This window comes from Micromesistius poutassou, assembly GCF_964030765.1.
Source record: "Micromesistius poutassou genome assembly, chromosome: 13".
NCBI classification, from domain to species: domain Eukaryota; kingdom Metazoa; phylum Chordata; class Actinopteri; order Gadiformes; family Gadidae; genus Micromesistius; species Micromesistius poutassou.
The window spans coordinates 16,846,942-16,862,390 of record NC_140283.1 but is presented as its reverse complement, the minus strand read 5'-3'; the positions used below and the strand labels follow the sequence as shown (position 1 = coordinate 16,862,390).

Sequence of the window (15,449 nt, the reverse complement as noted above, 5' to 3'; positions counted from 1 at the left end):
CTCCACATAACACATTCTGAAACTGGGCTAGACCAAAATAAAAATGGCAGATGACATCTGATTGGACACGTTGTTGACAACCACTGCAAATGCGCCCCGATGATTGGTTCAACAACAGAGGTTCACGGTGATTGGTGCGTCTCGCTGTCACTTCCGAATTCATGTTTCCGGCAACAATGGTTGCGCGGGAGTGACCGCATAGGCAAGCAAGGCGCCTTACTTCGTCCGTAGTCTTAGTTAGACCCTTCCCCCAAATGTTTTTTCGGGGGAGATTGTCACATCAAGAGCAATGCTGGTAGGCAGGTATCAGAGGTAGTTAGGTCACATATTTTTTCACAGCGACAATATCAGTAATAATTATGTATCATGCGCATGCGCACCAGTATCGCACCAGTATCCTAGCATGTGTGTATTAGCGTGCTTATGTACAGTATATATATATATATATATATATAAGAGCATATATATATATAAGAGCATATATATATATATATATATATATATATATATATATATATATACATTGTATGCGGGTTTTTTTTTTACAAAAAAAAAGTATTCTTTTATTTTATTGCATGTGAAGCACTTTGAGTCTGCCTCGTGCATGAAAAGTGCTATATAAATAAAGTTGCCTTGCCTTGCTTATATAGGAGTCAGTGTGCTGCCGTCAACCCACCCGCAGACGCTGGCGTGGATCTGATGGTCTGGACCAATAATGAAAAATTAAAAAAAGTACTTATACGATTATTAGCATTATTATATAATAATAATGCTGCAAATATTGTTTCATTCCATTTCACTATGTCTACTGAATGTCTAACACCTACAGGGACTATCAGGCCTATGAAATGACCGACTGTTGTTTTTATCTGATGATCCATTCCATTAGTCGGTGCCTTTCACAGAGCCCGTCGACAATTACCTAGATTTAAAATGCTGAATCTGCTAATTAATTAGCCTGTCTCCATTACGGTTACACACTTAATCACCAGCAGGATCACAACAGCACTCAATGTAATACGTTTATCACACATCTTGGAAGTTAATGGTGTAGTAAAGTCACGAATATGTAATGAGAAAACACTGCGTTGGGAAGAGGTATGACAGCAATAGTTCCTCTGTGGCTGTAATAGCACCACTCAGCCCTGATTAAAGAGCCAGCTCACCAAGCAACTCAATTTGTACATTTTGAACATCATTATGTTATTTACTGCCGGGTCTCTGCCAACCAAATAGCTTGAATGAGATTTTGTTTGTGGTGCTCAAAGGAAATTTGAAAACCTCAATATTCTCTAGTGGGAGTTCACAGTTAGAGGGGACACTCGGAAAGCAATACAATAGTTTAATGCAATTGTTGAAAGCAAGGCTTGTGAAATTCTTGTTTGATTGTTTGCTTTAGTTTTACCAATAAATATGGCACCTATTGGCACAGCATACATCCATTGGATCACTTATAAAAGGCTACTGATGCTGTTCCATGTCAGTTCCTGTTCATATTGCCTGTGTTTGTGTGTATAACCACCCTGCAGATTCAAGTAGTGAAGTTTTATTTAAGTAGGATATTTCGTTTATTGAAGAGGCTATTGAGTTGGTGTTAGAGAAGTCTTGTTAAAACCGATGTTTTCTTTTATCCATTGTTTTCTCTCCTAAAGCCCTAATTATTCCTGTAATTTCTTTTTTTAACACACTCTAAATAATGAATCCTAACAAGTCAACAACAGACGGTTGCTTTTTCACTTTCACCTATCTTTTCACAAAGTCTCCTCCCAGCGGCAAAAATGGATTCCCAGACTTCTTGTGTTGTGTTCTCGTTGTATACATCCTCGGTTATTAGACCATGAGTTGCGACGCAGCATGCTGGGAAACACAACTTTTTCCGTTTCATCTTCCACTTGGCCAGAGGCTGGATGCCGAGTCTGAAGCAAAGACCTGCCAATTTCTGATACCAAAAACAATAAGTAGTATACCTCATTATAATTGTTTAATATATTAACTTATTTTCACCTGCAGCTGAAGAGAAATGTGTGCTGCTGCGTGCTGTATTAAACCGTAGGATACATACCCCATCGTCTTATCATTAGCAATATGGTATGACCAATGAGCTCACTCCCCACAAAATAATACATATAGCATACCCTTAAACAGTCTATGCTACAGTAATTCCATCCTCAGGATAGGAGTACAGGATCACCTTGGATAAGCCTGTGATTGTGTGTGTGTCTGTGTGATTGTGATTGTGTGTTTGTGTGTGTGATTGTGTGTTTGTGTGTGTGTTGGCAGCAAGGAGGCTCGTGATAATCAAGCGTAATCACTCTTGGCGGTGCCTCTCGTCTCCGTTCCTCTGGGTGGATATCTGCGAGCAAATCTCTCCGCTCGGTTACAAGCTAACGCCTCCACGGCCCCTGCTCAGTCTTTGATATCTCCACCCCGGCGTCGAGGGTTTGCGAAGCAGCTCAGATGAGACACCCGCCCCACCACCCCCTGTCCTCCCTTTCATGTTGCCCCCCCACCCCACCCACCAGCAACTCCTTTTCCCTGGCATTTTATTCTTAGTCGTTTTTGCGTAATTAATATTTTTGCAGCTATCTTTTCCCCCTTCATTTGGGGGATTGCCGACACCACACGGAGCATGTTTACTTTATGAGCTCCTACTATGTGGTCAAACTTCAGGTCTGTAGTATGCATTGTAATGTAGGAGTACGGCGCAAGCCGAAGACACTCAAGTGAATGGTCGTAATAATGTTGACCATGAACGTTTTGTATATTTTTGTATTTGTGTGCCGATATTATGGCCTTTTGCCTACTGCAGTAAGAAGTAGGAGGGATTGGATTGTATAGTCAGTGGTTAGGGTGAAAAGTTCTGGGCTTGATCCCAAAATGCCTGCAGCCTACCTGCACAGCATCCTTGGGCAAGAGGCCTTACTTACTTAATGACCTGTATTTGAATTCACTGTAAATCGCTATGGATTAAACAGGCTGCATAGTCTGTTCATTGACTTAATTATGCTTGTTACCATAATACGTATGCCAGTTGATAATTAGGTTATCATGGGTGCATGAGGATATTCTATTCGACGCTCGCTTCAACCATACTGTAGAACTAAGTATCCTGCCCGGTCTTGAAACTCAAACTGAAACGGGTCAAACCTTAACGACGACCACAACCATTTGCATTAGATAGAAGATAGGGGGGACTTGAGAGAGGGTGTCCTAACTAATAACAGGTCACGGTTGTGTGTATGTGTGTGTGTGTGTGTGTGTGTGTGTGTGTGTGTGTGTGTGTGTGTGTGTGTGTGTGTGTGTGTGTGTGTGTGTGCGAGCGCACGAAGGACACAGAAAAGAAACCCTTGCATTAGACATCTCTGAGAAATTTATTCACGGTGGCGTGGGTGATGAAACCCATGTGTAAATGCTCCATCCACACACACTCACACACACAGACGCACACGCACGCACATAAACTTTGGAGGAGTGAGTTCATCCACTACGAAACAGATCAAGATTGGCTTGTGAGCTGCCTCGGGTTGAAAGGGACATTGCTTTCGCCAGCGTTGAAAATGAGACCGTTCCAGTTTAGTTTTTATCACCACGGCACTTTCACAAGTTTTCGAAATGGAAGGGAGAGGAGAAAATGTCTCGACAACTGCACAAATAAACTTGATTCCCCCCTCCCCCCCACGCCCCAGGACTCAATGCATAGGATTATACAGTGAAGAGTACAGTATTTCAACATGTTTTTACAAAGGTATATATGTTATAGGAAACAAAAATAACTGCACAGCAGTAAGAAAGCTCTTTTGTCGAGTATAGATAGTCATTAATCATACACACGGTAGAAACACACGGCAAAAGAAGAAAAAACACCATTGCAACAGTTTTGAGCTATAATCAATCTACACACAATTATCCTTTTTGACTTGGAGCGAATTTTTAGGGTTCCAACCATTTGAATGGGAATTTGGGGATGGACATTGCTTTACATTTATTCGCTTGGGCCATAGTCACAGAAGGCCTACTAAGCACACACACACACACACCACAGACACCCAAAAAGGAAAAGTGCACGTAAAATAAAACAATGTCTTCAGCCTATTGGCACGCACATGGCTGCAGCAGGGTGATAAGCTTTATATATTTTTTTCTTTTCTTGACAGCACACAAAATATCACAAGTCCAAATACATTGCTGTGTCTATAGCACTAGAATCATAAATCACTTTTAAGTTATCGATAGAATTTTTAGAAAGGACACATCTATATATCTACGCGTCGTCCTATCGGTAAGGCACATTTTTGGTTAAGGAAAAAGGTCTTCGAAAGAAGCGTCTTGCATCACTCTCTTCGTCGAGAGGACGCCGGCGGAAAGCGGCGATAGGGATGGATTGCAGCGGTCAAGATCAAAAGCATTGCCCCCCCCACCTTGCTCCCAACCCCCCCCTCACCCCCCTTTCCCTGCTGCTTCACTTATATGGAGTGTTGCTCTGCGCCGTTCTGAGTGACCAGCCCAGAGTGCTGTGGGTCAGAATGCCAGGACCCCCTGCTGTGTGAGAGCAGGACCTTTAGGGTAGACAGGCAGGCAGGCAGGCAGGCAGGCGGGCAGGCATGCTTGGGCCCTGTGCAAAATAATACACACTTACACCAGCTAAGGCAGGAATCGCTCACATTCTGGGGTCTGGAGAGAGCTCTTTGGGCTCTGTTACCATACATGGTCGCTATCAGTTGGTGACTGTTAGAAAAAACTAGAAATAAATCAGGGCCGTATGCCGAAATGCTTTTAATCTTCGCCGCATTTCATGAACAAACAGCAGAGCGTTCTTTTTTAATAAATGAGCCAATAACATAAACTGAGGCCCGAGGCGGCGTTTATACTGCTCAATAAATAGACTCACGGTGATGGGCTCCGTCAATTTAACATGACTAACTCCCGTAATAAGAGCATGTCCGTTGTCATCTCGCGATCCTCTTTTTTCCCTATTGGTGTTATTTTTATTTAAATTATATTTGATTTCTTAGGCATCTAGTTTTGCTCCTATTAAAACTGAAGGACATATCTTATGAGATAATGTCCAAGTACCGATGTGCCAACTGAATATTCAAGGCAAACCCTAATTAATATAAGATATATATATATATATATCAGTCCTTTCTTTTTTAAGCATGAATAAAGTATACAAGGACGAAAGTAATAGCAAACATCCTAACGTTTACACATGAACCCTCCAACGATTCCTACAATCATGTATGTAGATACTTTCACCTGAGCCCCATGACATCACACCAAAGCTAAAACAAAGATCACTTCTTCAAAAACGTACCATATCCCTTCACAAAAGCATTAACATCAGCGTTATCAACGAAGGAGGCAGAAATGTAGAGCGACTATTGAAGTTGGTAAAATGCTAATACTATAAAAATGGCACCACTTATAAATGCATTACAACGGTAACACTACGCTTTCCATAAATGACTCAGCTGGACATTTTCAACATGTATTGCTGCATTGATACCATAATAACTGTCTGCCTCGTGTACCGTCTACAGTGTTGTGAATTATGTAACATTGACATTATTGCAGGGCTAATATTAAGTCACCGGCTCTGTAAGTGAATGTTATCAATTGTCCGCTTACACAAGCAAGCTCGAACGCTTATTATCATTCCTAAGCAATTTTCAAATGATTCCTAAAAACAATTCCTAAAAAAAAAAAAAAAAGGATTTCATTTATTCTGTGCTTTACTCTGAGTGGAATGTGTCGTGGCATTATTTTTACAATAAAGGGAAACTGACTGTGCTATTCATCGATTTCCACAAGCACAAAAAAAAAAACAGCAATCGAGCTCAAAGCGACAGGGAGCCTTGAGAACCGTCGACTGAAATGGAACAGGTTTTGGCGCCGTGTCGCTGGGACACCTATGATTTGAGAAGATGAGTCAACACGCCCCAACCAACCAACCAACCAACCCCCCCCCCCCACCACCAGAACCTTTGGTCTCTTCTGGTGAAATGATACAGGGAGAGCTCAGGCTCTCGTCCGGGGGGTCAGGGGGGGTTCACACCGACAGAGCACGGATATAACCCCCCATGCCTAACAGCGGACCGACACGCACACGCACACGCCCGCACACACACAGACCAACGCACAGGTAGGCACGCCCGCATCCTGTTCACGTATCGTTACACGCTGTACACAGACACGCACGCGCGCACACACAGGCATATAGAAACACTATTCTGCACCACAAGGCGATCCGTTTAAAAAGATAATCATCTCCTTATAAAGCTATCCGCATAAGAACGCACACAATTAAAAAATATATATATTATCCATCAACTCCTGCTGGAACCTCTTCTACCCGGGACGGAGGGTCTGATTATCTCCAGTGCCAGGGGCCTTACTCTCCCACGCCGGCTCCTGCACTGCATTCTGGGTGGGGTGGGGCGGGCGCATGTGGACCTTAAAGGTTGGCAGGTGAGCTTTAAGGCATAGCTAGGAGAGCACAACGCTGCCATCTCCTCCTCCTCCTCCTCCTCCTCCTCCTCCTCTCTCCCGCTCTACACCAGCATCTCGTCAGTCCCATGGAGGTCCTACAGCAGAGACGCTCGCATTGGGTTCGGTCCCTCGTCTCGCCTCCTTGCCTCCTTTCCGCCTTGCTTCCTTCCGGAGAATCCATCCCTAAGCCACTGTGGGCACACTGGCATCCTCCCTTCCCTTCCCTTCCCTCCCTCCCTTCCCTTCCTCCCTCCCTCCCTCCTCGCTCGCGTCCTTCTTTCGGTCGTTCTTTTGTTCTCTGCGTCTGTCCATCCGTCCACCCTTCCGTCCTTTGGGGGGTGGTTAGAGATCGGTGGATTTATTCTCCAGAGCCGCAGCGATCTGCTGAAGACGCAGGGTCAAGTGTTTGCTCTGGGCGACAGGGTCATCCTCCAGGGCAGCCATGATCTGTGGGGAGAGAGAGAGCGCGAGAGAGAGAGAGAGAGAGAGAGAGAGAGAGAGAGAGAGAGAGAGAGAGAGAGAGAGAGAGAGGGGTATTTAAGACAAGGGTCGAGAGAGTGAGAGAGAGAGAGAGAGAGAGAGAGAGAGAGGGAGAGAGAGAGAGAGGGGTATGAAAGACGAGGGTCGAGATAGAGAGAGGGGTATTTAAGACAAGGGTCGAGAGAGTGAGAGAGAGAGAGAGAGAGAGAGAGAGGGAGAGAGAGAGAGAGGGGTATGAAAGACGAGGGTCGAGATAGAGAGAGAGAGAGAGAGAGGGGTATTTAAGACAAGGGTCGAGAGAGTGAGAGAGAGAGAGAGAGAGAGAGAGGGGTATGAAAGACGAGGGTCGAGATAGAGAGAGAGGGGTATAAAAGATGAGGGTAGAGAGAGAGAGAGATATGAAAGACGAGGGTAGAGAGAGAGAGAGAGAGAGGAAAATAGAATGACCATTTGCTTATCCAACTCGAACTCTGTTCATTACGTTTTATTTAGATCTGCATTTGGGCTCTCCCCTCTGAGACCTTAAGTGGCTGTGCACACTTCCGGACGGATAAATCAATTCCCAGACCAATTTTCCGATTCACGCACCACAGAAAGGCTTTCAATTAAAATTCCACACATCCTGCCGTCAAAAAAGGTGAGAGTGGAGCCAAGTAAAAAGAGAAAAATGAAAAGTGCGATATTCGGTTGGGCAGTAGTGCGTTCAGTTCTCCTGGAGGGATGATAGGAGACAGATAGAGAGAGAGAGAGAATCACCTACCACATCATAGTATTTGCTGGCATACTGGTAGAGCTGATGCAGGGCCACTTGGGTGTTTAGTTTGTCTGTGTGAGTCTAGAGGAGGCAAAAACAGAATCCATTTAACAGTGTTGTCATGTTTGGAAAAGTGCAAAGCGCTGCTATACATAACCATCGCCTGGTCTACCGTCAGCTCTGAGAGAATGTAACACGGCAACCCAAGACATTACAAATGTAACCCCAAGTAGTTGTAGTTTATTTTACAGAAACACAATTTACAAACTGGATCGGTTGAAAGGAAAAAAAAAAGTTAGCAATTTGGGCCTTGGGACATTAGTGTGGATTTATTCTTAATTCCTTTGGTATAATTGGTGTAATGACGCAGACACACACATAGATTATGTGTGTACACAGAACTGTATTGAAGTGACATGAACAGACGGAGCGGGTGGGTATTATAGCACAGTGAGAGCTAGGGGCGGTTCTCACCCGGGACACTTCGGCCAGATGAGTGTTCATGTCCTGGTCGCTGACAGATACCATCTGCCTGATGCCCTTGTAATAGCTAGATCAGACAAACACACACACACACACACGCACGCACACATGCACGCACACACACACACACACACACACACACACACAAAGACAGACACAGTTTGAGAATCTGGTTATGATGTGCGGCACATTCACATTCATTTTGTCGTGCCATTGTCGAAAAAAAAAAAACTTTTGAAGGAAGTGAAGGCAGACTTACTCATCCACCATCTTCTTGTAGGTGGAAATCTCCTTTGCATAGAGTAGTTTATTACTCGGCGAGTCCTGGGGTAAGAGAGAAGACAGGCGTCTCGGTGAAAACGCTGACATTTCAAAACACAGTCACCCCTCTCGACCCCCAACTCTGCCAGCGTCAGAGAGCCCGCAGGAGTCCCGATGTCTGCCCTCGCCGCTTCTTCCTTTGGAAAGGGTCAGCTCTCAGGCTCCCTCCCCCTTAATGCCCCCCTGCCCCCCCACACTCACCCGGCTGAGCTTGTGCTCGCTCTTGGTGCAGGCGTCCATGAAGGTCTGGGCCACGACCGACAGCGAGGAGTCCACCATCTCGCTCACGTGCACGTCGAAGATGAAGTGGGGGTTCTTGAGGATGTTCACCCAGAACCGCAGAGGGAGGCTGGGGGGAGGAGGAGGAGGAGGAGGACAAGGTTAGGGGTGGTGGAAGAGGTGAGAGGAGGAGGAGGAGGTAGATGAGGTTGGGGGTAGTGGAGGAGGAAGAGCAAGATGAGGTTGGGGGTAGTGGAGGAGGAAGAGGATAAGGTTGGGGGGGTGGTGGAGGAGATAGGAAGAGGGGGAGGGTGGGGTGGTGGAGGAGCAGGAGTTGTTTGGGGTGATGGAGGAGGTAGGAGGAGGAGGTTGGGGGTGGTGGAGGAGATAGTAGGAGGGTGAGGTTGGGGTGGTGGAGGAGGAGGAGGAGGTTGGGGTGGAGGAGGTTGGGGTGGTGAAGGAGGTAGGAGAAAGAGTATATGGTTAGGGATGATGGAGGAGTGGAGAATAAAAACAAGGCGGGGTTGTGGAGGAGCAGGAGGGGGTGGGAGAGTTGGGGAATGAAGGAGGTGGAAGTAGGAGGAGGAGGAGGATACGGTTGGGGTGGGAGTGCAGTAGGAGAAGGGAGGGATGATGGGGTGGTGGTGGTGGGGGTGCGGGGGGGAGGTCAAGAGGGGCGCAGACGATGCTTGAATAAATTCCAGCAGGAGTGGAGAACGTGCAACCCCTCCAAACATCTTTCATCTAATGATCAGATGGGCCAGTGGTGCAGTCTGCAGGGTAATAAACAGAGTGGAAACATCCAGCGCGCAGTAGGTGTGATAAAACAAGATAAAAGCGTGTAGTATGAAAGAATTGATCAAAGGGCTTCTTGTTGTTGATGCAAGATAATTGTAAAGTACTCTCCCATTCCGCTTTTAATAAAAAAAAAAAGACTAAAAAAAAAACAATTTCCCACGATTTTGTATCCTCATCCATCTAAAAAAAGGGCCGCTCAGAGGGAAATACATAATTACTCCCTCTACAAAGGACGGCTGCCGTCAGCTCTTCAAATGGGGTCTGAGATGAATAAGCATTTGTTAAATGGGTCGTGCCGGCGTCCTAATGAACGGCGATTACCGACGGTCAAGCAGCAGCACAATTTCCCCCTTTCCAGTCGTCTGCACAGAACAACAGCGCCCGGTCGCCAGAGGCGTCACACACACGCACGATTTACCCCCACTAATCTCTGGTTCCGACACACACACACACACACAAACCCAGGAACACACGACTACTCCTCCACTGACCCAAAGCAGCCCGTGAATCTCCCCCCCCCCCCACACACACACACCCCACACACACAATAAGATTCAGTCAAGGGCGCTTTCCCCCCTTCCCTGAATAATCATGACTTCCTTGTGGGTCCTGATCCACCGGGGGGGGTGGAAACACACCGAGCATAAATACAAATACCCCTGCCCAGACTTCCCGGGGAATAGAGGGTTCCCGAACAACAACAAAAGCCTCGGGAAAAAAAACAAAAAACGCAAAACGTGTTATGATCATACAATTAAGTCACCTGGGGACGTCATTACCATGTTTGCTCGTTGATGTGCTGGATACACACACACACACACACACACACACACACACACACACACACACACACACACACACACACACCTCGCCCTGTTTATAATTTCCTAGGTGTCTCTCAGCTGACTCGATAAACAGAGAGTGGCGGCGGGGGGGGGGGGGGAGGGGAGAGGGGGGGTAGAGGGGGGAGTGGGGAGAGAAACGAGGACGTGGCATGAAGTGAAAATAAGTAATTAAAGAGCTCTTCCTGTCCCCCCCCCCCCCCCCCCACACCGAGGGCTCACTTGACAGCGTGGCGTCAATCACGACCACGGTCCCGGCGTGCGCGGCGCGCAGCTCGCCCGGTGCGGCGCCAGCCCACCGGTGACACTAATTTATGCACTTAAAATGTCACGCGGGGGCACGGGGGGATTGCAAACGATAACCGACCGAGTGGAAAATGTGCGCATTGGTATTCAGGCGTTTGGGTGGATAAGTAACTTCTATTACTTGGGATGGTTTGTCTGGGTGTGTTACGTTTGCCGCGCAGAGAGGTGGTCCGTGGGTGATAAAAAGCGACATCTGCGTGTTGGAAAATGCGACGAAAAATATTGGAAATTGCACATCAGTGTTGCGATTGCATGTGAGTCTGCATATGTGTGCATGTACACGTGAGTGTACATGCTTGCATGTGCTTGGGTATGTATGTATTGTATGCATGTATACATACATATATGAGAGTGTGGGCTTGTGTGTGGGTTGTTTTATGGTTGTGTGTGTGTGTGTGTGTGTGTGTGTGTGTGCGTGAGGCTTATGTATGTATGAATGCATATATATATATGTATGTAGGTATGTATGGATGTGTGTGTGTGTGTGTGTGTGTACGCATGCGTGCATGCGTGTGTTTGTGCACATGCGTGCATGTGTGCGCGCGCGCACGCGCGTGCGTGCGCATGCGTGCGTGCGCATGCGTGCGTGTGTGTGTGTGTGTGTACGTGTGTGTGTGTGGGCTGCACCTGTTGGTCTTCCAGATGTGGACCGTCTCCTCGTCCACGTTGTCGTGTTTCAGCGCCTGCTCGTCCAGGAAGTCAAAGAAGTACTTGATGGCGGGAGGCACCACCGCCCCGGAGCACAGAACACTCCGGAAGAAGTCGTCCACAAACTGCTGGAGAGTTCCCTGGAATGGTTTAAGCATGCACACACACAGACACACACACACACACACACACACACATGCAGACACACGTCCATGCACACATGCACACACATGCAGACACACACACACACACACACACACACACACACACACACACACACACACACACACACAGTGTGAGAAACAAGGCCTCAGGTCTTCTTGAGAAAGCGTGAACAAATGTATTCACAGGCGAAACATTTTTTTTTTGTATCGGCTTCAGTGTTGCTTTTCCATCTATATTCATGTGTTACCCTTTTCATCTGTGCCCGATCTATCCTGCATTTTAATAAGAAGAAAAATGTATCCATTACCATTACCACTACTATTATTCATAAGCCACTTTTATTCAAAAGAGGTATCCAGAGAATTCCGATACATCTCATTTACCCGTGTACACTAATGAGTGGACAGGGGTTAGCGGGCATATTGCTCGAGGATGCCTACAGGTAGGCTGTGTACAAGCCTACATCATGTTCCTGTGTTGAATCGATGCCCTCACCCGGCGTCAGACCGACCAGACTCTGGGTGGGCTGGGTGAGGCTGGACACCTGTTGCCTGGTGACTAATCAATGTGTACAGGCGGAACCACCCATAGATAGATAGATAACAACTTTATTAATCCCCCGGAGGGGAAGTTCCAGCCCAGCAGCAGTGGAAAACATTGGATCGGATACAATACAATAAAAAACACTAATGAAAACAGAAATTGATGCCAAAGTAAATGCTAAAGACAGAACAAACAGGGCAAACAAAACAAACGGTATGAACAGTATAATTTATAAAGTGGCCATCGCCACACGCACTCATGGAGAGACCTCCTGCATGGCAACGTGAAGCACCAGGTCAAGTGTCATACTCTGCAAACTATACAATAAAGGGGCTTTCAACCCCACCACCCTGCGTCCTTGTCTGGAGGAGCGGGTGGAGTGCGGTAGCCACCTAGTTGACAGTGTAGCATAGGGCTGTGGGATTAATCGTCAAACGACCCAAAAAACGTTAAATATGATATGATTGTTGTTGTTTTTGTATCATTCATTAAGGGCGCACTCACACTAGGCCGTCTGTACCGTGCCCGAGTACGTTGACCCGCTAAAGTATAGATTGTTTGGCTAGAGTGAGCACGCCATGTGTGTATGAGCCGACATGTGTGAGTGCGCCCTAAATGTCTTGTATAAATTGCAGCGCAGCTGGATACGTATTTGTACATTATTATTCGATCTGAACATTTTCTATCTGAACATTTTGTGTATTTTTTTAAGGGGAAATTTCAACGTTCTCAGTAACACAGAAGAGAAGAGAAACGCTGAAAAAAAATGCATCATCATGCAGAATTTTCAAACTCAAAAGTAATCGTTTGAATAATAGTGATTTCAATATTGACCAAAATAATCTTGACTCTGATTTTTTTTCCATAATCGAGCAGTGCAGCGTGCGCGGTTCCACGGTCACCTTGACAGAGAGCAGGCGCGTCAGGTAGATCTCAGTGATGGCTTTGGTCATGGACTTGTCCTTGATGCTGCCCCGCTTCGACTTGATCTCGTCCAGCTCCTCCACCGGCCTCACCAGGTGGAACACCTTGTCGTCCTCCAGGAGGGCGTTTCCTGCACCACAAGTTGGGCACCACAAGTTTAGTTTTAGGAACTCTATTTTGGAACCGTTCCCACCGTTCCGCCCCCCCCCCCCCCCCCCCCCCCCGAAATATATTCACGTAAAACGCTATTCACGAGAGGGCGGGGGGGTAAAAATAGTGCGCTGCGTATGAACCGCATTTCGAGTGAGTAAATGCCCATGTGAGGATGTTGGAAAATAACAAAGCAACCCGCACGGCAGATAAAAGCGAATCTTGTTGCGCGTGAAACAAAATGTACTAACGCCATACATAAAAACAGACGTATTAGCATGTGAAATGAGCAAGGCGCTGCCGACTGAAACCTTGGGGATAGGAAGACATTTCAAAGTTTATTTCTAATTCATGTTTCTCGCCCCATCCTCCCCAAGCTATCAAAGATATGCGTGAGTGTCGTGTGCAAGTGTGTGTGTGTGAGTGTGAGTGTGTGTGTCTGTGTGTGTGTGTGTGTGTGTGTGTTTTTTTTGGTGCGAGTCTATGTAGAGTGTGTGTGTGTGTGAGTGTTGTGTGCAGGCGAGTCGGTGTATCATGTGGTGTGTGTGTGTGTGTGTGTGTGTGTGTGTGTGTGTGTGTGGTGTGTGTACATGGTGTGTGTCACTCACTCTCCTCTTGGTTCTCCTGGTTCTGGTCGTAGTTATACTGGGTGTGCATCACTCTGGAGAGGACCACGGTGGCGTTGTCCCTCACCTGGTGCACAGCAACGCATCAGACACAAAACAAGGTATTCCTCATCTGTGTATCATTACCCCATTACACCACACGCCCCCGGCCCTGATAGTTGACCACAATCAATACCAGTGGCCCGAAGGTATTACTTGGTCTTCATTGGAGTATTTACTGCCCGTTTGGTCGGTCTTTTGTCCACCATTGACCACAGTACCGGCTTCCCTTAGCGCTGCACACTCTGATTAGCGTTGCTTGTACAACACCGATCAATCTAGGACAGCAGCCTCTGGCTCTGAGAGGACCACAGGAGAAGGCCGATAAGCCCAGGGTGAGGGTGAGGGGGCGGGGGGGGGGGGGGGGGGGGGGGGGCGACACTCAGCCCGGGCCATTAGTGGAATCCCACAGTCTGTGGTCAGCACCGCTAAACTACAAGAGATAGAGGCTAGCAGATGTCAAGGAAAAGGATGGAGATTAATGTTTTTTTTTTTTGTATTTATAGCCCTAGGCTCTGTCAATGTGATGGGTCAGGAAGGAAGGAGGTGGATACCGCAGCGTCATTGGCTGTGGCCAGGGGATGCGGGTGAACTCACGTTGTAGTGTGCCAGTGTGTTGATGCGCTTCCAGCGGCCCTCCTTCTGGGAGGTGAGGTCCAGGTCTGACAGGATCTGCCCCGTGGAGCCGGGACGCCACTCTGCGGTAGGGGGGGGACACCGCGTCGCCACCAGTCAGCACCAGTTACCGGTCCAATCAGTTACCAGTCAACATCGATTGCCAATCAAATCTGCTCCCCATTAAATAAGCCACTGGTCAAAATCAGCTACCGGTTGCCAATCAAAATCAGTAGCCCGTCAAAATCAGCTAGGTGTGCAAAGTTCTGTGCAAAGTACTGGTAAAGATCAGTTGGCAACAACTTTTCTTTGGTTCATTCATCTGAATATCATGCATAAATCTCCTATCCAACATCAACGGAGCGTATTCCACAAAAAAGGACAAATACACTCATGTTTATTTCATTAGGACAATGCAATGTTACCAGATTGCTATGTTCTGCCACAGGCATACAGAACCTTCCCTATCGGCAGGCCGAGCCTGGGGCCTGACAGCATTCATTTTCAAAAGATCCCCGCCATAAAAGACGAAATGTGTTATCTCATGGAGTCATTAAAATACATGGATCTTGGAGATCCAAAACGCATGGAGATGCAGAAATCCACGTCCCGTCTGGGAATAGGAGGCGCTTTGATGTGGGGAGTCGATGGAGCGCTTGCCTTTCAAGAACACAGCGGCTAATCAACCACACACCAGGATAAAAGGCAGATGCATCTCTTAATGCCACTGGAATCAAATACGTTCTCAGCACAATAGAATACATCTTCCTTTGAAAACACCAACATCTTAAGAATACCATAAGGCTTTGGAAACTGTTGGAATCGTATTCACCCTCCCCCACATCCGCACACACACACATGCCACACATGTATACATACACACACACAAGCACACATACACACACAACATACACACACAAATGTCTACATATATTTAGTGTATGCTACACGTGAACCTCCTAAGATGGCACAATTTGATTGGTTCGCTATCTTGGGATATGGGGCACACACACACACACACACACACACACACACACACACATATGC

At 46.8% G+C, this 15,449-nt stretch overlaps 1 protein-coding gene across 1 annotated transcript in view; it reads right to left on the bottom strand.

Moving 5' to 3' along the window:
* Positions 1-4,464: 4,464 nt before the first annotated feature.
* The window catches only part of plxnb2b (plexin b2b), a 118,151-nt gene continuing 107,166 nt past the window's right edge, over positions 4,465-15,449 (bottom strand). The window contains exons 22-30 of the mRNA XM_084477164.1: positions 14,385-14,485; positions 13,731-13,815; positions 12,951-13,102; positions 11,320-11,480; positions 8,729-8,876; positions 8,466-8,530; positions 8,198-8,273; positions 7,730-7,804; positions 4,465-6,936 (exon numbers count right to left, since the gene is read on the bottom strand). Of these exons, the coding sequence (XP_084333290.1) occupies positions 6,832-6,936; positions 7,730-7,804; positions 8,198-8,273; positions 8,466-8,530; positions 8,729-8,876; positions 11,320-11,480; positions 12,951-13,102; positions 13,731-13,815; positions 14,385-14,485 (968 nt within the window). The 3' untranslated portion in view covers positions 4,465-6,831. The remainder of the gene's footprint in view (positions 6,937-7,729; positions 7,805-8,197; positions 8,274-8,465; positions 8,531-8,728; positions 8,877-11,319; positions 11,481-12,950; positions 13,103-13,730; positions 13,816-14,384; positions 14,486-15,449) is intronic.